At 43.4% G+C, this 21,439-nt stretch overlaps 3 protein-coding genes across 3 annotated transcripts in view; all 3 read right to left on the reverse strand.

The window, feature by feature from the left end:
* Positions 1-1,160: 1,160 nt before the first annotated feature.
* LOC147336741 (protein NLRC3-like) overlaps positions 1,161-21,439 on the reverse strand; it is a 97,777-nt gene continuing 77,498 nt past the window's right edge. Inside the window, exons 1-3 of the mRNA XM_086285536.1 lie at positions 4,796-5,172; positions 2,852-4,679; positions 1,161-1,341 (exon numbers count right to left, since the gene is read on the reverse strand). Coding sequence (XP_086141662.1) covers positions 1,161-1,341; positions 2,852-4,679; positions 4,796-5,051 — 2,265 coding nt within the window. The 5' untranslated portion in view covers positions 5,052-5,172. Of the gene's footprint in view, positions 1,342-2,851; positions 4,680-4,795 lie in introns of the transcript that reaches the window.
* Positions 10,534-12,650, reverse strand: LOC147336742 (uncharacterized). The gene is made up of 3 exons (XM_086285616.1): positions 12,554-12,650; positions 12,377-12,469; positions 10,534-11,615 (listed from the first exon to the last, which is right to left on the reverse strand). Exons 1-3 carry the CDS (start codon positions 12,640-12,642, stop codon positions 11,465-11,467), a joined length of 333 nt encoding a protein of 110 aa, XP_086141742.1. The 5' UTR covers positions 12,643-12,650; the 3' UTR covers positions 10,534-11,464.
* On the reverse strand, positions 15,956-17,926 carry LOC147336743 (focadhesin-like). The gene is made up of 3 exons (XM_086285619.1): positions 17,558-17,926; positions 17,334-17,461; positions 15,956-16,221 (listed from the first exon to the last, which is right to left on the reverse strand). Exons 1-3 carry the CDS (start codon positions 17,624-17,626, stop codon positions 16,179-16,181), a joined length of 240 nt encoding a protein of 79 aa, XP_086141745.1. The 5' UTR covers positions 17,627-17,926; the 3' UTR covers positions 15,956-16,178.

Genomic DNA, 21,439 nt, shown 5'->3' on the forward strand with positions numbered 1-21,439 from the left:
AAAGTCTACAGTATAACATAGAAAAGACAGAACAAAGTTTTGGTTGTTTTTAAATTGTGCAGAAATGAAACTACACTAAGCTCAATTATGTGACAGACATTTCATCCCATGTCAGTTTGGCCTCATCCTGGGCCGGATTATCCAGCACACACTCTGACCACAGGCCCAGGGGCCACGCACAGCTGGGCTCCATCCAAGAGACAGGAAACAAACCAACACAATAATAAAAAGCACCATGTGATCTTCTTACATCTTCAAGACAAACATAGTAAAAACATGAGCATATTTGTTTCCTGATAAAATGATGTGACAGGTAGAACAGAGTAAAGTGGTGGTGTTACAGCCTTTCTCCCCTCTGCTGCCGAGGCTGTTAGTCTCTCCCAAACTCAGCTACAGGACTTCCAAATGAATGAAAGCAGCAGAAGTGGCTTTACAAATGAAAGAGGAAGAGGAGAAGAAGAGGAGAGGGAGGCCACCCTGACCATCACTCCAGCTGAAAACATCACACTTCCATTAAAGTTGGTGAGAAAATGTTGAGCAGGATGAGCTGCTGGCTAATCTGGAGGCTGTAGCAGCAGCTCACAGTCACAGTGGATTTCCACTCATGAAAAAGCTCTGGCTGCTTCATTTCTCATCTCATATCAGAGACTTTGATGCTTCACTGAAGCTGTACTGTGATGCTTCCATATCCCAGTGAGGCCTCCATAATGATTTCAGCTGTTCTGTACACACACTGTGTGCCCTGTATGGCTCAAAGTCTCTGCAGCCTGTTTTTATCTGCTATCATCAGATCTTCATCATCCTCATTCACATCCCTCACACACTCTACAGCCTCATCAGCACTGACTTCATCTTCACTGACTGATGGAGCACAACATGAACCTGTGGAGGCTGAAACACTGTCCTGTCAAACATCTCCCCGTCACCACTCCACTTCTGTCAGCCTTTAAATGAACCCTGCTCAAGTCTGTCACTTCTGTTTGGAGCCAAAAGGAAAAACTGTTGTTCAGTCGTTTGGAAAGACAACATTTCTGAAAGCACTCAAACTTCTTCACATTTGTCTTCAGACACATCCTGAACATTTAGGAACTAAAGAAAGTTTCAAACATCAATCAAAGACCTGAAATATAGAAAAACAACAACAGCCGCAGTCAGTGAACTCACCTCAGAGTCTCCAGTCGACAGTTTGGACTCTCCAGTCCAGCACACAGAAGCTTCACACCTGAATCCTGCAGCTTGTAGTTTCTACTCATGTCCAGCTCTGTCAGATGGGAGGGGTTGGACTTCAGAGCTGAGGCCACAACTTCACAGTGAGACTCTGAGAGTCGACACTCAGTCAGTCTGTGATGATAGAAAATATAAAATGTGTTATTATAAAAGCAGAAAATCTGCATTATAAACACAGACTGAATGTATATGAAGACAAAACAGAGTGAGGTCATAATCTGATGAATCTGCTCTTCACATCTGTGCTTCAGCTCCTCTTACTGTGTTTGACATGACACAACGATTGAGTCTCTCTCAGACCTGCAGACTTTTAATGAGAATCTTTGTTTGGCTTTAATCTGCAGATGAAGGAGGAAGATGGTGTCACATTTAGGCTTCCATAATGTCCACAGCCTGTCACTGAGATCTGATCCAGAGTCAGAGTGAAGACACACATTTGGACTGTTTCCTGTTTTGACTCCAGAACATTTTGAATGAGTTCAGCTCAGTGAAGAGTTCCAGCTGGAAAGATGATCTCTGTTTGCTACCTGCTGTCAGGTACGACTGTTCACGTCCACACGCAGGAAAAACCTGCTGACTGTTACCAAACGGAGCAGAAATCTCATCACTGGACAATAATGATGAATGAACTCAGAGCTGCTGATATCAGATCTGATTTCAGCGGAATTAAACACAGAAATGATTGGCTCGTTTGAGCTTTCTAAGCCATTATCTGCTGGTGTGTCGCTAGTTGGCAGAAAATGATTTGTATTCCTGTTCAGGGCTTCAGTGTTTATGAGTCCAGATCCAGGTGACAGCAAGTCAAAATGATGTTACCTGTCTGTGTCCAGCAGCAGCCTGTATTCACTTTGAATATTGTTATAACCTGACATGGATCAGTTTGTCTTTGATTGGTTTGTAAATGTCACTGTTTCCATTGGACCTGAGTGACGCACAAAGACAGAGAGGGAGAGAAAGGAGAGAGAGGATGGAGACAGCAAAGAGAGAGCAAACACAAACAGGTGAGAGTGGACAGGTGACCAAGGTCAGCAACCAATCAGAGAGCTTCTGTTTGACCCACAGTCACTGATGATGACTGCACATAACCAAGCAGTGTGTTACTCTGATATCAAATATGGATCCTGCTCTTATAATAATGATGATCAGATGATATTATTGTGTTATTTTGTAGCTGAATACGATGTTTGTGTGATTATCAGTGAAAGAAGCAGTGAGGAGGATGGAGAGAGAGAGAGGACAGAGGGTGAAGTTAGAAACACTAAAAGGATTTTTCATGGATTTCATGGATGATTTGAGTGATTTCCAGCAGGACACTTAAACATGTCAGTGGACGTCCTAAAGAACATATTCACTAATATGAAACGTGTCATTGAACAGGATTAATATCAGTGGAAACATGGTGGAAACAGCTGTGACTGCATGGATGTGACACACTTCAAATCTGTTCTCCACTCTTGGATTTGGGATCCATGGAGCTGCTGCTGAGTCTGTACAATAAAGGAATGGTGTGGAAGGTTGCAGCGTACGGACACAAACACTTTGTGGTTACAATCTGATTTTATTTTCAACATTAAACTACTAACCTACACTGATCAGTGATGTTAATGATCACATCTGGACTCACCCAGCCTTTCTGCAGGTCCTCACAGCTGGAATCAGTCTCTGTCGTCCCCGCTCTGATGTTTTGTACTTCTGCAGGTCCAACTCATCCAGAACCTCCTCTGACATCTGCAGCATGAAGGCCAGAGCTGAGCACTGGATCTCAGAGAGTTCCTTCTCTGATCTGTTCTCTGACTTCAGGAACTCTTGGATCTCCTGATGTACTGAGAGGTCGTTCATCTCCATCAGACAGTGGAAGATGTTGATGCTTCTGTCAGGGGAGATTTCATCACTGTTCATCTTCTTCAGGTTGTTGATGACTCTCTGGATGGTTCCTGGACTGATCTCTGTCTGACCCAGCAGACCTACTAAGAGTCTCTGGTTGGACTCCAGACAGAGGCCATGAAGGAAGCGAACAAACAGGTCCAGAAGGCCATTTTTACTCTGGAGGGATTTCTCCATGACTCTCCTCAAAAATACATCAAGTGATTGGAGATCTTTGTTATCAAAAAGACTTAAAATCATCTTGGTGAAAGATTCTGATTTTAGAAACATCTTCAGCACCTTTGTCTTCCTGTTGGTGTGACAGTGGAACATGTAGACTGCAGCCAGAAACTCCTGAATGCTCAGATGAACAAAGCAGTAGACTGGTTTCTGGAAGATCACACACTCTCTTTTGAAGATCTCTGTACAAACTCCTGAGTACACCGAGGCCTCTGTCACATCCAGACCACACTGCTCCAGGTCTTCTTGGTAGAACATGATGTTTCCTTTCTCCAGATGTTCAAACGCCAGCCTCCCCAGCTTCAGAAGAACTTCCCTGTCAGCCTCCGTCAGCTCCTGTGGACTCGTCTCACGTCCCTCATGGTACTTGTTCTTCTTCCTCTTTGTCTGAACTAGCAGGAAGTGTGAGTACATTTCAGTCAGGGTCTTGGGCAGCTCTCCTCTCTGCTCTGTAGTCAACATGTGCTCCAGAACTGTAGCAGTGATCCAGCAGAAGACCGGGATACTACACATGATGTGGAGGCTCCTGGATGTCTTCATGTGGGAGATGATTCTGCTGGACAGCTCTTCATCACTGAATCTCCTCCTGAAGTACTCCTCCTTCTGGGCGTCAGTGAAACCTCGTACTTCTGTTAGCCTGTCAACACATGTAGGAGGGATCTGATTGGCTGCTGCGGGTCGGGAAGTTATCCAGACGAGAGCCGAGGGAAGCAGATTCCCCTGGATGAGGTTTGTCAGCAGCTGGCTGACTGATGACTTCTGTGTGACATCAGACAGCAGCTTCCTGTTGGTGAAATCCAAAGAAAGTCTGCTTTCATCCAGGCCGTCAAAGATGAACAAAAGCTGAGAGACAGCCAGCTTCTCTGCTGTGACCTTCTGTAATGTTGGATGGAAAACATGGAGCAGCTCCAGAAGACTGTACTGCTCATCTCTGATCAGGTTCAGCTCCCTGAATGAAAGCAGAACCACCACACTGACATGTTGGTTCTCCAAGCCCTCTGCCCAGTCCAGAGTGAACTTCTGCACTGAGAAGGTTTTTCCAACACCAGCCACGCCGTTGGTCAGAACCACTCTGATGGGTCTCTGTTGGTCAGGTAAGGCTTTAAAGATGTCCTGGCACCTGATTGGAGCGTCATGGAGGGCGTCCACCTTGGAAGCTGTCTCCAGCTGCCTCACCTCATGTTGGGTATGAACCTCTTCACTCTGTCCCTCTGTGATGTAGAGCTCAGTGTAGATGGTGTTGAGGAGGGTTCTACTTCCTGTTTCATCACTTCCTTCAGTCACACGTTCACATCTCCTCCTCAGACTGATCTTATGTTCATCTAAAACCTCCTGCAGACCAACATCTGCTGAAAGAAAGAAAAACAATGAGACTAAAGAGAAAGAAAACTCTTCAATGTCTGAACAACACAAGAAGTCCAGTTTTCAGAAATGAGTCCATCAGCAGACAGATGTTCAGTCTTACTTTGTACACAGCTGCTCTGACTGGCTGTCTGCAGTCCAGCTCTGCTTCTGGATCTTTCTCCACACTGGGTACAGGAGGAGTCTCCTGATGGAGCAGACTGGTCCCAGTATGAGGAGATGCACTGTCTGCAGAACCAGTGTCCACAGCTGGTAGAGACTGGATCCTTCAGGACGTCCTGACACAAAGCACAGCAGGACGGCTGCTCCTCCTCACAAACACCACTCCTCTTCCTCTCTCTGTGAACACATTTCTTCATCACTAAAACATTTACTGTCAGTGAAAAACATCCAGATGTGACCAAACTGCAGTTCCTCACAGTTCCTTTGATTTCATCAACACTAATGAGCTGCTCTTCCTGTCTGCCTGTCTCATTAAACACTGAGTGAATACAAACTCAACACTTCCTGCAGACTTCCTGACTTCACAATAAAAGCTTTCCATCAGAGAGACAGTTATGACTTTCACTGTTTTACAGCCGCTGTGTGCAGATTATCTGGGTCAGTTCACTCTGAAGCAGCTTAGAAGTGTCCGTGTAGAGCCGTGGTCTGACACACAGAGACTTCTGATTTTCTCTATTGAAACAAACATGATGAAGATGAGCAGGTTTCTCTTCTAGTATAAACTCTGTGTCTCTCTGGCTGGCTCATGATGGCTTTTCAGGTTTTATGTTTTGCTCTCTCCTGCTATGGTTTTGCCTGCCTGGGTGGAGCTTGTAATGGCCTCTCGCTCTTGGTCCACACAGTTATGATGATTACACCACCTGTTGCTGATTCACCTGGGCTTACCGGTAACCATTTAACGCTGCGGCATGGAGCAGTTTGTCGCTGGGACATTGACCCTCCTGTGTTCATGATCTCAGCTCCTTGCTAAGAAATCTCTCTCTAAATTCACCAGTTGGGTTAACTTTGAGTAAATATTTCCCTGGACCTGGTTACAGACGCTTACCTGTGATTCCCGTGTGAGGCTGTGTGAGTGCAGAGCAGGACAAGAGTGACTGAAGAGGAGTGAGTGTGGACTCCATTCCCTCTTTTCCCTGGAGCCCTGGACCCCCTCCCCAACTCACTGTACATATATAGAGCACTGTGGTTCACCCCTTTGGTAAATAAACGGTCACCTTTTTGTTTGTCAGAACTCAGTCTGTGCTTGAGTTCCTCTGTTAGCCATGACATTTTGTTGGTTCTCTCTCTTCAGGTCCCTGTAAGTGTTTGATCTAAAACATTATATTTATTCTGCTTTGATTGTTTTGTGTGCTGAGGGACATTGTTGCACGATCCACTTTTTCTTATCACTCAAATATCCTGATACTTTCAGAAAGTTGGAGAGCTCTCCTGGCTTGCTTAGTCTTTGCTCTGTACTGCAGTAGGGGAGACCGGGGATAGTTGTAACATTTTTGACATTTCTGTCTGTAATTTGGAGCTCGTTTAAGGTAGTGGATTCAAAATGTAATCCAAAGTATTTACATGTCTCGGCTATTAAATAGTGCAGCTATTTTCTCTGCAGCACAATTACCCATTGCATGGTATGGCCTCAAACACAAAGAGTGAAATGTTACAATTAACCCCATAGTCTGGGTTAGTTGTAACATATCCTGGGGTGAAATGTAACACAATGAAATAAGGGTACTGACAAAACATTAACATGTAATCTTTGTTTATTCAACACATGAATGCACTTAGAGCCATTTATGTAGCTGTGTGTGTGTGTGACAGAATGCAGAAATCTAACTTTTGAACATATTCCAACCCCCCAAAAAAGACAAATTATGGAATTTTGTGCAACTGAATATTTCATTAATTTTGGTTGGTCTTCCTTGAGTTTGGCCTCATTGGCTCAGTGGGCATTATAACCTACAACTCTTGCACCAATTTTGAACATAACAATGAAGCTGGAAAAATGTAGTTGTTCACCAGCATCGCAATTCCATTACTTTTTATCCTGGCTTACCTTGGTGTGGTTTGCAAAGTGCTTCAGAAAGATGAGGAAATCTGTTTCTTGCACCCATCCCGATTTATTTCCACTACCAGTACTTCCTACTGGTCCATCTCTGACACAGTGGTCTGCATAATGTATGTGTGGGAACACAAACAGTGGAGGAATTGTGTTGCCAATGGCATTAACCGCATATACAAATGCGACCAGTGAACGTCTCTCTGCTGATGTCGTTGCCCCAACTTGTTTAATATAAGTTAAAGTAATAGTGCGGTAAGTTGTAACATCTGCATTATTGTTACAACTAACCCAGACTGTTGCTGTTACAACTGACCCAGACTCCTATAGCCATGAACTAGCTAACATTACAGCCAACGGCTAAAACATTAGCACTAAAGACCTACACAGAATATATCCCCATAGACATACAAATAACACAATTTAAGTTTGATGAGTTTAACTGCAAAGCAGATAATGCTATTAGAAATTGAAATAAAGTAGAAAAACTTACTTTTTGGCATACAAATTACTTTTTTTCATGTTAAATTGTCTGTGTTTGATAAAATGTGCTGATTTTTCACATGTGATAGCAGAACTGAATTGGGCATGTACAGGATGAGTCACATCATTTGAAACTTAGCCCTGATTGGAGAAATTGGAAGTGTTACAACTGACCCACGTTACAACTATCCCCGGTCTCCCCTACTTGCACTGGTTTCACTGGACAAGTCTGCAAGTGAATCTACAACTGATCTGACATTGTGGCACAAACACAGTAAACAAACACTACGAGCACCTTGTTTCATGTGCAGTGGCTTTCTTCTCATTCTGTTACTGAACACTGTATGAAAAGCCTCTCACTGCCAGCATCCTTCCAGCTCCACGACAACAAGACCAACTCACATCTTCACAACACCAAGAATTTTTCCCCTTTTCTTTGGAGAAACTGAGAAGCCAATAGGATTGTAGCTCAAACTTGCCCACAGTCCTGCTTCATCACTGCTCACTCCTACCTGTGTTGGTGCTCAGTGGACAGTCATTAGGGTTGCCAACTCCCTGAAAAATAAATAAGGGACACCTCGTGGCCAGGGCCGGGCAACCTAGTTGTCTTCACCCTTCCCAGTGTGGTAGCTCTTTTTTGTGTGTGTGAAATTATTTTTTAACCATTTGACTTGAATTTGATTTAAGCAGATGCATATTCTTTGTGATATGACCATATGGGAAACAAATGATCATTTAGCCATTTATTATTAGCTCAAAATGACAACATTAACACAGTAAAACAGGTCTCTTTCTTAAACTGTCATGCTTAACTTTTGAGAATATAAGTAAATCTTTCTTTAAAAGAACTCTGTCCTGCTTAACTTAAAATTATATAAATTAATAGAAAGCAATAGAACGAAAAATATTCTTGTAACTGTGCACATTTAGTGCATTTAGTGCAATTGGCTTCAGTTGAGGTATTATTTCAGCTTTTCTAATGCTAATCAGCTGCTCCTGTTTGTAAACCCGCTTGTTCCCATGATTACGCATCTTAACTCATCATCATTATTCATCTATGTATTACTTTTATGTATTAGTCATCTATTTGTTGTAATCATCTATCCTTGCAGTTGTTTATTACACAAAATAAATTATATTATCACACTTCTGGCCACATAGCGCTGATATTCACTGCACATGCCCATTTTAACCTTAACCAGAGGGTTTAAAAAACAAACCAGTGTTTACATACCATATCTGCTTCTGCCGTGGCCTGGTGGACAAGAAATTGGTTAAGGGTTCCCCGAGCTTTCACGCCCCTCATGTTCTTCATGTGCCCCCACCATTAGAAGCATGCCTATGGAAAAAGTGCGCCGGCAGTGCGCTTTATAGGTTTTATGGTGACCTTTCCCAGCCAGGTGTTTCCCTTTTCCCATTCCTCCCTGTACTTTTGCAGCCTTTTTTTCTTTCTCTGAGGGAAACAAACATTGCTGCTCTAATGCTGGGCTCACACTGTGTGATTTTTGGCCCATTTTGAGACGATTTTTGAGTCGTGCGACCGATTTGGTGATCAGCCCGATTTTGGCCTTCATCGTGCATCGTGTAGTATACGTGGGGTAACGAGAAGCGATTAACACCTCGAGCAGCTCCCGATCATCAATCGCTCGTGAGCCGCTCACACTGCTCACGCGCAAACACGTAAACGTCGGTGAAAAAGACGGAGCAGCACGGCTGTGCAGCGTGTGATCTGGACACAAGCGATGGAGGCACAACTTGTAGAACTTTGGAAAGCTCATCCGAGCCTTTTCGATGTGGCATCACAAAATTATCACGACCACAACAAACGTGAAAATAGTTGGATTTACACTGCTGCTCATTCACAGCTGCCTGATCATGTTTTTCATTAGCAATTTAGCAAAGTTGATGGTGGTGGTTTGTGTGTCTGTGTGAGTGAAAGACAGGGAGAGCGACAGATTTTCTGTTATAACCTTCATGTTATGGAGGCACAGTGTGAGCACTCGGGTCGCATCAGAGCATCGGGCGGTATAGTGTGAGACCTGCATCGTGACCTACCAACTTCTAACCCCTGCGAGTCAATCGTGCAGTTTGAGCAGGAGCTGAATAACGTGACTGAAAAAAATCGCACAGTGTCTGCCCAGCTTTAGGTGTACTGTCGTCCGAGACTTGCACCGCAGTGTCGACGTTTGTTTCCCTGTTGGCCATGCTTCTTGTTGTGGTCATCTGTTGTCTTCCGGTATTTTCTCCGCAAGCGACCTTTCCTCGACCAATGAGATGAGCGGTAATCTGAATTGTCATAAGTGTGCTGTCAGCTCATTGGTCACAAAGCAGGAGAGGTGCTGGGAATTATGCTTTCAAACAAAGCGTTAATTCCATTAACATTTATAGACTACTTTTGATTCTCACTGTATTACGGGACAAAGTGCGTCCCTTATTAGCTCAATATGGGACGTGTGCTTTTGTTTCTAAATACGGGACGATTCCGTTTTTTAAGGGACGGTTGGCAACCCTAACAGTCATACCCTGCTGCTAGCATGAATGCTAAACGTACTGCTGTGGATGATCAGCAGAAAAACATGTGGTCAGTTTGACTGTTTGCTGTATTTAAAGTGTTTTTCTCAGTTCGTCTGTATTCAAAGTGCATTCGGGGCTTTAGCTGACAGCTCTTTGTGCTAACAAACTAAACTCTCTTAGTTTAAGCCAGCAGACTTTACCAAACACAAAGCCTGCTGCTGCCTCCATGGGTTAGCTTGTGTGACTGGTGCTTACAGCAATGAAATCTAAATCACACTAATGTGTCCTCCAAGGTGTTTGGTGGGAGCACTGAGTGAAACATAAGAGCTCTGGTTAAGCCTCATCAGCTGGATAGGCTGTCCACCCTAGTCCAGGCTTTAACTCAAATCTCTGATTGGCTTTCTAACAATTACCTTGTTAGAACAAGACAGAGACCATGATCATAGCTCCTCCTGATCTATATTCTAAAATCAGTCAAGTTGTTGCCCCTTTCTGTTCTTCTGCTGAGCCAAATATTCGAAATCTTGGAGTAATATTTGACTCTTCTTTGGGCCTTGACTCACATGTAAAGTCTCTGTCTCGTTCCTGTTTCTTTCATTTAAGGAATATTTCTAAACTGCGACATATGGTCTCCTTAGCTGAACTGGAAAAAACTGTCCATGCATTTGTGTCATCGCGTTTAGATTATTGTAATTCCCTGTTTACCAGCTTGGATAAATCATCTCTTTCTCGCCTCCAAGCTGTACAAAACGCAGCAGCAAGACTACTAACTCACTCTACCCAGCGAGCTCACATCACTCCTATTTTATGTTCTTTACATTGGCTCCCAATAGATTTTAGAATTCTTTTTAAATGATTGTTTTAACGTACAGAGCACTAAATGGCCCCAGATTATTTATCCAAGCTTCTCACTAAATACACTGCTGCTCGCTGTCTCCGCTCACAGACTCAGAGTTTGTTGGTTGCTCCCAGAACACGTCTGAAGACGAAAGGGGGCGGAGCCTTTCAGTCTGTGGCACCAAGGCTGTGGAACAGTCGACCTCTACAACTACGTTTGGTTGACTCTGTGGGATCCTTTAAAAAACAGTTAAAAACTTTACTGTTTAAACAAGCTTTCTGTTGACCAATGCTGTTTACATTTTTATATTTTTAATTTACATTTAAACTCTATATTGTGTATATTGTGCATTTTGCTATTTATCGTACTGTTTATTTTAGTCTCTGTGTGCAGCACTTTGTGACTACCTGTCTATGAAAAGCGCTTAATAAATAAACTTTACTTACTTACTAAAATAACAAACAGGGCTGTGAGAGCAACTGAAGTGATAAAAATACTGTTTAAAGATAAAAAACACTTTGATGTTCTCTCGTCACCTAATAAAGTCCAAACCCTGTGAACTATTTTAGCTTTAATAACTGTGGATTCAGGTATCCTGAACCCATCTTTGGACATTTGTAATTAAATATTTTAAAACTCCATCAGAGACTCCTGATGTGGCTGTTTGGAGAAGGAAAAGAGGGACAAAGTGGAGCGTCGAGCTGAGGCTTCATTCACTGCAAACCTACAGTTATGTTTCCTTATTTCTGCTGTTTGCATGTTCACAGCTGAAATAAAGCTGCCTCTTTGACTTCATCCTGTTGTGTTTGGGTCCAATCCTGCCTGCCACACAGCGCTACAGGACAAAGTCTAAGATTTTTATCTTTTTAATGAATCTTTGGTCATATTTATCCAGGAAAACACAAACATGTAAAGGAGTCATCACAGTTCTCTGACCTCGTTTGTCCAGGTTCAGCACTGAAGAGTGGAGGGTAATCTTTGGACTCATCACTCCTCACAGACGGACAGCTGGATCCTGCAGACTGTGACCTCTGACCTCTGCAGACACAAACATGTTTTATTCAATGATCAATTCTCTGATAAAGTGATTGAAGCAGCTGTGATCACACAGACTGCAGATAATGCAGCTGTTTCCTGTCAGTAACAGTCCTCTTAGATTAGAGTTAAGCTTTTTACAGGAAAACAAATGTCCCTGAATGCAACAGTGAGACACAGTCTGCCTGTGTGGCTGTGATAGCTGCCGTTAGGAGCGCTCATGTGTTTGCAGTTAGACCAGGAGATGTTACCATCATGGACATGTTAACAAATCCTGCAGCATCACATGGCACAAACACTTTGTGTTCCTGTCATCTGCAAGCAACAGGAAGTTCATTAATAAAGGCGGGATGGAGACGCGACTGATGGTTCTCCTTCATCCAGCTGTTACACACATCTGGGCTCACACGACGAGCCTTTGTCTAATACAGCAGCTGCTCTCTGAACACTTTTCTGAAGAGGAGCTGCACAAACCTTTGTTTGCTTTCTAGAGCAACGTATCAAAGTCAAACTACCCACTGCTAGCAGCTGTTTCTATCATAGTTTAGGATCCAGATGTGTGAGGTCTAGATTTACACCTCTGATTAAAATACATAGTTAAAAACAGCCAATTGAGTCCAAATGTGTCTTAAACCAGATAAACTGACAGTTACAGCTGAGCCTGTGTGTCCTTGGAGACACTGCTCTGCTACAGAGATGCATTTTAGAAACCAGGAAACATCAAAATCATTTAAATCAGAGAGTTCTTGTTACTAACAGCTCACCTCTCTGCAGCAGAGTCTTTAAACTCAATGATGGCATCTTTAGACACGTCACTCTTACAGGACACAGAGCTGGGTGGAGGTCCAGGCTGGTTCCTGTGATTAATGATGGAGCAGTGATGTGAGTGCTGAGCTGTGACATGGAGAAGAGTCATGGACAGTTAGAGATGGTCATCTCACCTCTGAGCTTTGGTCTGGCTCTCATGTTCCCCACACAGAGTGCTTTTAGAGGGAGGGACTCCCTCTTCTCTGTCCTCACACTGATCCATGCTGCTCAATTCACATCAGCTCACACACACTTTCTACCTTCACCTGCAGAGGAAACACAAATCAGCCCAGCGACACACTGACTGGCCCACTCAGCACCCACTGATTAATTCAGACACGTTTTAATCCCCAAAAGTTGATTCTGTTCATCTGGATGTTTTCAGTGGGAGAAAAGTTTCATGACTCATCCAGGTGACTCCTTCAGTCTCAGCTGACTGCAGGTTTCCAACCTTATAAACAGGACATTTGCACAATGGCTGGGAGGTCATGATCATTGATCAACAACCACTGATTAATGGCCATGAGTCCCATTCACAGAGAGTTGGGGAATGTCTGCAATCACAGCATTACTAACCTAACCCTTACCTGGATGATTGAGCATCAAGACACTTTTTAATATTTTTCTAATTTCTGAAGCTTTTTACCAACTTTGTTCAAATTGGTCTGCTGTCATTTTATTGTTGACAAAAATAGATTTTGAGTTTGAGTGTTGACGTTTCCATGTGGGATGTTACTACAGAATACACTTTATATTGTGAGCACTTGGATGTTAGTCCAGTGGTCCTAAACTGACACACCTGCACCTGGATTCATTCTGACCAGATTTTAACCCAACAGTGTTTCATACTTAATACATCAGACACAAACTCTGCAGCTGTCATTGTGTGCAGTGTGTGTGCAGCGGGTCACTGTGTCCTATGTGTCCTCTGGAGTTCCCTGTATTAAGCACGTAAACCTGTGACACAAAAATCACAAAACTCGGACCACCACAGACTGTTTTCCTTCCTAGTGATGAAGGAAAACGCTGGGCTGGCATGCAAAGGGGCATTTATTCCCTTCAAGGACCTGAAGCTTCATAAAGCACCCCTCCAATAGCCAAACCCACCTGTTCTCTGATTGGATTGTTAAATTTTTGATTGACATGACATTGGCCAATCAGATGAAAGGAAGAAAAATAGGGACGCACTTGTAATTTGAAACTTGAAACTTGAGTGCAGAGTTTCACACGTATTGCTTGGCTAAGTTCACACACAAATTCTTTTTCCACCTACAAATCCTGATTTACAAGTACAAAATATTTATGACCACAATCTGAGCCCATACAGCCACAGACTGATGGAGGCAGGAGAAGCTGCCTACAGACATCAGTCAGTGGATCCACAGTAACATCGAGTTCAGCTGCTGATCATCAACTGTTTCTGTCTCGTTCCCAGACTCTGATCTCACATAAAACGAAGCAGATTTATGCTGAAACTAAGCTGCACACAGCTGATGTCAGCCAGGAAAACAGTACAGACTGCTAACGTTACCTTAACTTCGAGACGATCAACTGCGCCACAACATTCACGAAAGCCACGGAAGGACGGTCAGAGTCAGGAACCTCAGAAACGCATCAGGCTGGAGTTTAATTCTGTTTTCATCTTTAGAAACATCTGGAAATAGTTATAAAAACGCTGCGTAATAAAGAAAAATAGTGTAGATTAGTTTGAGTTGTGTTTAGCTGAGCTGTGTCTTTAATCTGAAGTTCATTTTGTGGAGGAGCAGCAAGACTTTCAGTGTTACTCTCAGAGAAAGCCTCCCAAATGTCTGTTGTCTTAATAGTGGAATTATCTGGAAAATGAACCAGTTCTTATGAGCTGCTTTTCTGTATGAGCAGTCAAAGCATTTTATACAGCGTGCTTCATTCACACAAGCACTTCTTTTTCTAACAATGACACTATGATGGATGCATCGGAGAGCAAGTCGGGGTTCCACATCTTGCCCAAGGATACCGTGGCGTGCAGACTGGAGCAGCCAGGGATCAAACCTCCAACCTTCCAGTTAGTAATTCTACCTGCTGAGCTACAGTCTGTACTTCCTGAACAATCGTGGCTCAAGAGTTGGGAGTTCGTCTTGTAATCGGAAGGTTGCCGGTTCGAGCCCTGGCTTGGACAGTCTCGGTCGTTGTGTCCTTGGGCAAGACACTTCACCCGTTGCCTACTGGTGGTGGTCAGAGGGCCCGGTGGCGCCAGTGTCCGGCAGCCTCGCCTCTGTCAGTGCGCCCCAGGGTGGCTGTGGCTACAATGTAGCTTGCCATCACCAGTGTGTGAATGTGTGTGTGAATGGGTGGATGACTGGATATGTAAAGCGCTTTGGGGTCCTTAGGGGACTAGTAAGGCGCTATATAAATACAGGCCATTTACCATTTACCATTTAACAACACACCCTCCTTTTGTTTCTTTATTTCCAGTAGCAACCAGGACCATAATGAACCCTGACTCCCACAGACACTCAGGATCCACCTGCCCAGTAAGTCACCCGCTAACTGCAACTATCAGAGCCCTGACCTTCTGCAGAGACGAGTCACACTGAACACAGCAAGTGTCCCTGCTCTCAGATACAAAACCTGCCTTTAAAAGTTCAGAGTAATGAAATCAGCAGTTCTGATTCTAGAATTTGTAGTCTCACACACTTTTGTTGTTTTGGTTCACATGGGTTGATATTCTGCTGCAAACAACTAATGAGAACATTTTATAAACCTTTGAGTGTCCATCAGGATCCTGTAGAAACAGCTTCCATCTCAAATACTAAACATCATTATTTACATTCTGTTTATTTATTTTTTAAAGTCCCTCTAGCACAGATTTCTTTAGCCGAATGTCTTTCTGTGTCTTCCATACAAACATTAAACATGAAAACACTCAACACAGCAACACTGAAAGCATTTGAGTGTAACTTTCATTCAAATCAAACTTTATACACAATTACAATAATGGAAAAAAGACAATCTAAATAGTAATACACAACAACCACTGCAGAAATAAATAAAAGAAAACCAAACACAATCCAACATGAATACACAAATATATTTAAATCTATATATTTATACATTTTAATATGATGTAAAAGAAAACAAATACGAAACCTATCAAACTACCAATATAAAAAAAACAAGACCAGAATCAGAGAGACTTTATTTATCCCCAAGGGCCAATTAACATACAACAGAGCAGCATGACGTTGAAGATAAGCACAATAAAAGTGAGATAATAAATACACAGAATATACAGTTTTAAAATTACACAGTTTTAAAATTAAAGTGACTGAAGGTGAATAAATAACTGTAAGTGACTAAAAGTGAGTAAAGTGTTGGTATAAGAGTGTAGTTTATGTTTCTGGTGTGGGAAATGTTCTTATCAGCTGGAGTTAAAAAGCAGAGCTGCTTTGGGGACAAAGGTGGCGCTCCTCCTCCTCTCAGTCCTGCAGGAAATGCAGCGGAGGCGTCGCCCAGAGGGGAGCCATTGAAATGCAGGGTGAAGAATGTGAGAGGGGTCGTTGATGATTTTGGCTGCGTGTCTAAGGGCCTGTTGATGAAAACCTGCCAGAGTTCTGACAGGCAGGCCAATGATTTTAGAGCACACTGATGCTGCAGTCTGTTCCTGTATGAAGGCTGAGGGAGTGGGACCAGCAGGTGATGGAGAAGGTCATGATGCTTTCCAGGAAGGCGTAGTAAAAAGTCATCATGATGGGTGTGCTGACTCCAAAGGAGTTGAGTTTCCTAAGGAGGTTTAGCCACCATGTCCCCTGCATGCTGGTAAGGCCTGGTTAACACACACATCAGCGTGAACAAAGTGGGAAATGTGTTTCTTCTAATTTTGTTACCATTTTTATTTAAGAAAAAAGCATTAAAAGTGCCAGGACACGTGTAAGTAAGTAAATGCCAAACACAGCTTCTTATCATTGCAAACTCTTATGGCTGCAAATGTTTTACAATAAAAGCAAACGTAAGCATTTGTGAAAACAACGAAACAGCTCAATGATTTGCTAAATTTGTACTGTAGCATCCATCCAGAGGGTTTCCCAGGTTTTCACTAATGCTGCTAAAAAAGCTGCATGTACATGTTAGCAGGCGTAACAGGCCCCAGGACGATGGACAGTGTGCACCAGCTGGTTAGAACAAAGGAAATAATCAAATAAAATCATCGTTTTATTTCATCAACACACATAAAGGCCAGTTCACAAAAACTGACAAGCATTAGCTAACAGCTAACATGTAAAGGACGTGTGCAGGAGCCTGGATGCAGTTTGTGGAGTTTATATGATCAACATAGTTTTTGGGTTAAAGGTTAAAAGTATAAAGTTAAGGCTCACTTGCTTAGAGTTGTATTATATGGGAAGCAGTGCTTACAGACTGACATAGTTGGATTTCTTTTGCTTCAAATGTATGCTTTTATTTTGATAGTCTGGCAGAGACAGGAAGTTAGCTGCCTCTCAGTCTCTCTGTTTGAACTGAACTTTGTAAGACTTTGATCCTTCTGGATTCAGGCACGTGTAGCTGCTCTGGACATTTGTACGGAAACATTTAAAACTGGACTCCTGCTGATTTTTGGAGAAACAGGGACTCAGTGGAGCGTCGAGCTGAGGCTTCATTCACTGGAAAGCTACAAAGTGCATTCATTTATCTTAACAAGCAAAGTTGATGTGATGTGACTGAAAAAACAAATATTTCTATTTTTCTGAACTTTCATCAGCTTGCTGAGCAGAAACATCTATGAAGAGTCCAGTGAGTGATTATTACTCATTAGAAGGGAAGATGAAGAATCCTGGTGTTGGAAGCTCACACTGTCTGCACTGTGCATGCAAAGTCCACTGAATGAATGAACCAGTGAATGTAGGAAGTGCCCACTGTTTCTGTAAGTATGGGAGGACCCACCTCTCTCTGCAGATGTCCCTGACACAGGCGGCCCTGGCCAGGATCTGCTCCCACTGGGCGTCCCTCCCCAGCACCACCCTGCTGTCCTGCTGGCTCATTAGACGCTGCAGCTCTGGGTAGACCCGGTCCTTACAGACATGACCAAAGCAGCACACAATCAAAGACAAACAGAAGCTTTGAACACATGAATATGACATTTATAGTGATGCCTTATTATTGCAAACCTGTTTTTTCCACAGAGCGGTCATGAGGCGCAGTCCCACTGCTCTCAGCTTGGGGGAGCCGGCCAGCATGTGCAGACTGTGCAGCACGATCGGGAAGCAAAGCTGGAATATTACAGCACATATGATCAGAGCCAAGTTTACAAGAGAAACACACGGTTACAGCTGAAGAAGGCAGATGTTAGACGATGACTGCTGGTTTGGAGAGTCCAGCTCACTGACAGAGTGCTTTATACTACAGAGCACTGCATCTATCCCACACAGAGGCTGCTGTGGTGGAGTCCAATCCCAGCTCCTACAAACTGGGTACAAGAAACACTGTCTGTGTTCACACAGAGAAAACTGTGTGGAAGACGTGGGAATTTCTCTTTGCTCCTTTGTCAAGTGCTAAACATCGAGAGGGGAACATTTCAGTTATGTGCACAAACTGATTTACCAACATTATCCACACACAGTGTCCTGCTAATGGTGCTAATATTTAGCACAGTTTGTTTAATGCAGTGTTTGATTTGTTGCTCTTGATATTGTGCCATTCATTTGTGCACAGAGATGGCATCACAGAGATTTGATGGACAGTCTGATCTCTGCTTTTACACTGATAAACCTCAAACACATCTTTGTTTATTAGGTTCATTTCAGGACCACAGACAGCGCAGGACGATCAGCTGTGCTTTATGGATCTACATAAACTCAGCTGCATTTGATGTGACAGACATGAGCTGTAGATCACAGATACACACACCCCATCAGCACAGATGTGTTAGTGGTGCTGTTAACACCAGCTGGAGACATTTACAGTTTGTTTTATCCCTCAGGTGTTGTCTAAATACAAGAATGTATGTGTAGGTAAAATACAGTGGGTTGCAAAAGTATTGGGCCCCCTTGAATTTTCCCACATTTTGTCACATTTCAGCCACAAACATGAATCTATTTTATTGAAATTCCACGTGAAAGACCAACACAAAGTGGTGCACACGTGAGAAGTGGAACGAAAATCATACATGATTCCAAACATTTGTTACAAATCAATAACTGCAAAGTGGGGTGTGTGTTCAGCCCCCTTTGGTCCGAGTGCAGTCAGTTGCCCATAGACGTTGCCTGATGAGTGCTAATTACTAAACAGAGTGCACCTGTGTGTAATCTAATGTCAGTACAAATACAGCTGCTCTGTGACGGCCTCAGAGGTTGTCTAAGAGAATATTGGGAGCAACAACACCATGAAGTCCAAAGAACACAGCAGACAGGTCAGGGATAAAGTTACTGAGAAATTTAAAGCAGGCTTAGGCTACAAAAAGGTTTCCCAAGCCTTGAACATCCCACGGAGCACTGTTCAAGCGATCATTCAGAAATGGAAGGAGTATGGCACAACTGTAAACCTACCAAGACAAGGCCGTCCACCTAAACTCAGGCCGAACAAGGAGAGCGCTGATCAGAAATGCAGCCAAGAGGCCCATGGTGACTCTGGACGAGCTGCAGAGATCCACAGCTCAGGTGGGGGAATCTGTCCATAGGACAACTATTAGTCGTGCACTGCTGTCAGGGACCAAGCAGTAAAGCATAAAGGACACAGGTGGTTTTAATTCAAAAAAGGGGTTTTATTGACCCAAAAATATGAAAATATATTTAACAAAGCCAAAACTTGAAACCTGGCCCCACCTTGTCATGCGAATTCCTGAGATCAGATGGCCCAGGATGTGAGTGGGCGTTAAGGCGTCTGGGAAGGGATCTCAAAACTGGATTATAGATGGCAGAGAGTTGGTGTCGTAAACCCCCGCCTCTGTTCAAAGATGGTCGCTCACAGTAGACATAGATGGCTTCTTTCACTCCTCTTTCAAACCATCTGTCCTCTCTGTCCAAAATGTGAACATTGGCATCCTTTATCCTTAAGATGCAGATGGACTGCTGAGTCTTGTCCTGTGGAGGTGGCTCTTCTGTGTTGTGCCATGCGCTTGTGAAGTGGCTGTTTGGTCTCTCCAATGTAGAGGTCTGGGCATTCCTTGCTGCACTGTACAGCATACACCACTCAGGAATTCGCATGATAAGGTGGGGCCAGGTTTCACAATGAACTCACCCGAAACTCTGGCTGATTGGGGCCCACACCCAGTTTCACACCTTGTCTCAGAGGATCATCAGGGGGTCCTTTTGTCCCTCTGTGGGGGGTCACTCCCACTAGGTTTATATCTGGGACTCTCCACCATTTGACCTTAGAACTGAAGAAGCTTCTCGGATGAGAGGTGAAACGTCTTCAAGTAACTTAAAGAAGTCCAGACGCCTTTCTTTGCAAGCTCCTTTGACTACGATGACCTGGATGACTGAGAACCTTCACAGACATAAAGCTGAGCGATGACACGTTTAATGCTGTCGAGCCAAAAACATCACTTTGAATCAACATCACTGCAGTAAATCATCATTTAGGTTTCATAGTGGTTAGCTTCTGGCTTTTCCTGTAACAAAGACCTGCTGCTGCACGTTTAACATGACAAGTACGAGCGAGCAGAGATCTCCAGAGGACTCAAATATGCCAACAACCTTCAACCAGTGCATCCAAACACCAGTGTGTGCAGCACTCTGGGAGCAATTAGAGCAGAAGGTGAATCCTCTGGGGCCCGGTGCACGCTTGAGTAATGAGGGATAAACTTCACACTTCATCTGCAGCTAGTGACTCCAACACAAGTCCAGAGGGAGGTCTGTCCCCTTAGAGCACTCCCTAACCTCTCCCTTTATACGGCAGCAGATCAGCAGCAATCACACAGCAGTGACAGCTTTTATCTTCCTGCTGATCTGAACCATTTCAAAGTCATGTGTTGGTGCCAAAACACCAGGTTATCAACATGTGTTTCCTGCTCTTAGAAAGACAAACACAAGCTAGCTCCCTTACATACAACATATCTACATGTCAGAGGGAACAACATGCATTACTTTATCTTCAGTCCACAGATTTAAGAGAACAGTTGTGTGGGTTATCTACCTGGCAGGGGTCGGCAGCAGCGACAGCCTGGCTTGCTTTCAAAGCCAGCTGGCAGATGTTTTCCTGACCCATGATGATGAGATAAGTCACAATCAGGACAAGAGAGGAGGACAGGCGCTGGCTGGACAACAGGGCGGAGCTGACCGCCAACAGCCAATCGGTCGCTGCTGCTGGATTGTTGGCCACTTTGCGCAGTACCGACAAATAGGGATGGGTATTGATAAGATTTTCACGATTCCGGTTCCATTTTCGATTCTTTATCGATTCTGTTTAAAAAAGGAGAACATTGAGGTCGATTAGCTTAGAACTTTGTTTTATATCTTCTCTTTGAACAAGATAAATAAATAAATTAATTAACATAAATTATTCTGTAGCAATTACACAAGAATATCCAGTAATGTCCCTGCCTACAATTAAACACATTCACTTACCGAAAATCGGTGCAAGCCTTTGACCACAAACTGAGTCACTGCTCGGTGACGTTCGTCTGTCCTGGCCTGAGAGGAGACTCTACCGGCAGACTGCAGCGAGAACTGCCAGCGTCTGAGCCAGACTCTGTCTCTCTCATCATGGTCACTAAATGCACAGTGATGGCAGGTTTGTAATAAGGCAGATCGCGCTAACATAATATGCACTGTTAGCTGATTATTTACCTGCCGCATTAACGGGAGAGGACGTGCAAACGTTACCGCTGCTGCTGGGTTGAGATTCACGAGTCCGGAGCGGAATTAAAAACACGACATTCATTTAAAGTTATCGTGTGTTATAATATATATTATATATAATATATATAATATATAATATATATAATATATAATATATATAATATAAAGTTCTTCCTCTCAAACAAATATTCCCAAATGTTTGTCCCAAACAAAGGAAACCAAGATTACCCACACACGCAGACACACACGCAA

Source organism: Aulonocara sp. 'chitande type north' Nkhata Bay, linkage group LG3 (assembly GCF_057382095.1).
Source record: "Aulonocara sp. 'chitande type north' Nkhata Bay isolate Kocher_YH1m ecotype deep benthic linkage group LG3, A_spYH_male_GT1.1, whole genome shotgun sequence".
NCBI classification, from domain to species: Eukaryota; Metazoa; Chordata; class Actinopteri; order Cichliformes; family Cichlidae; genus Aulonocara; species Aulonocara sp. 'chitande type north' Nkhata Bay.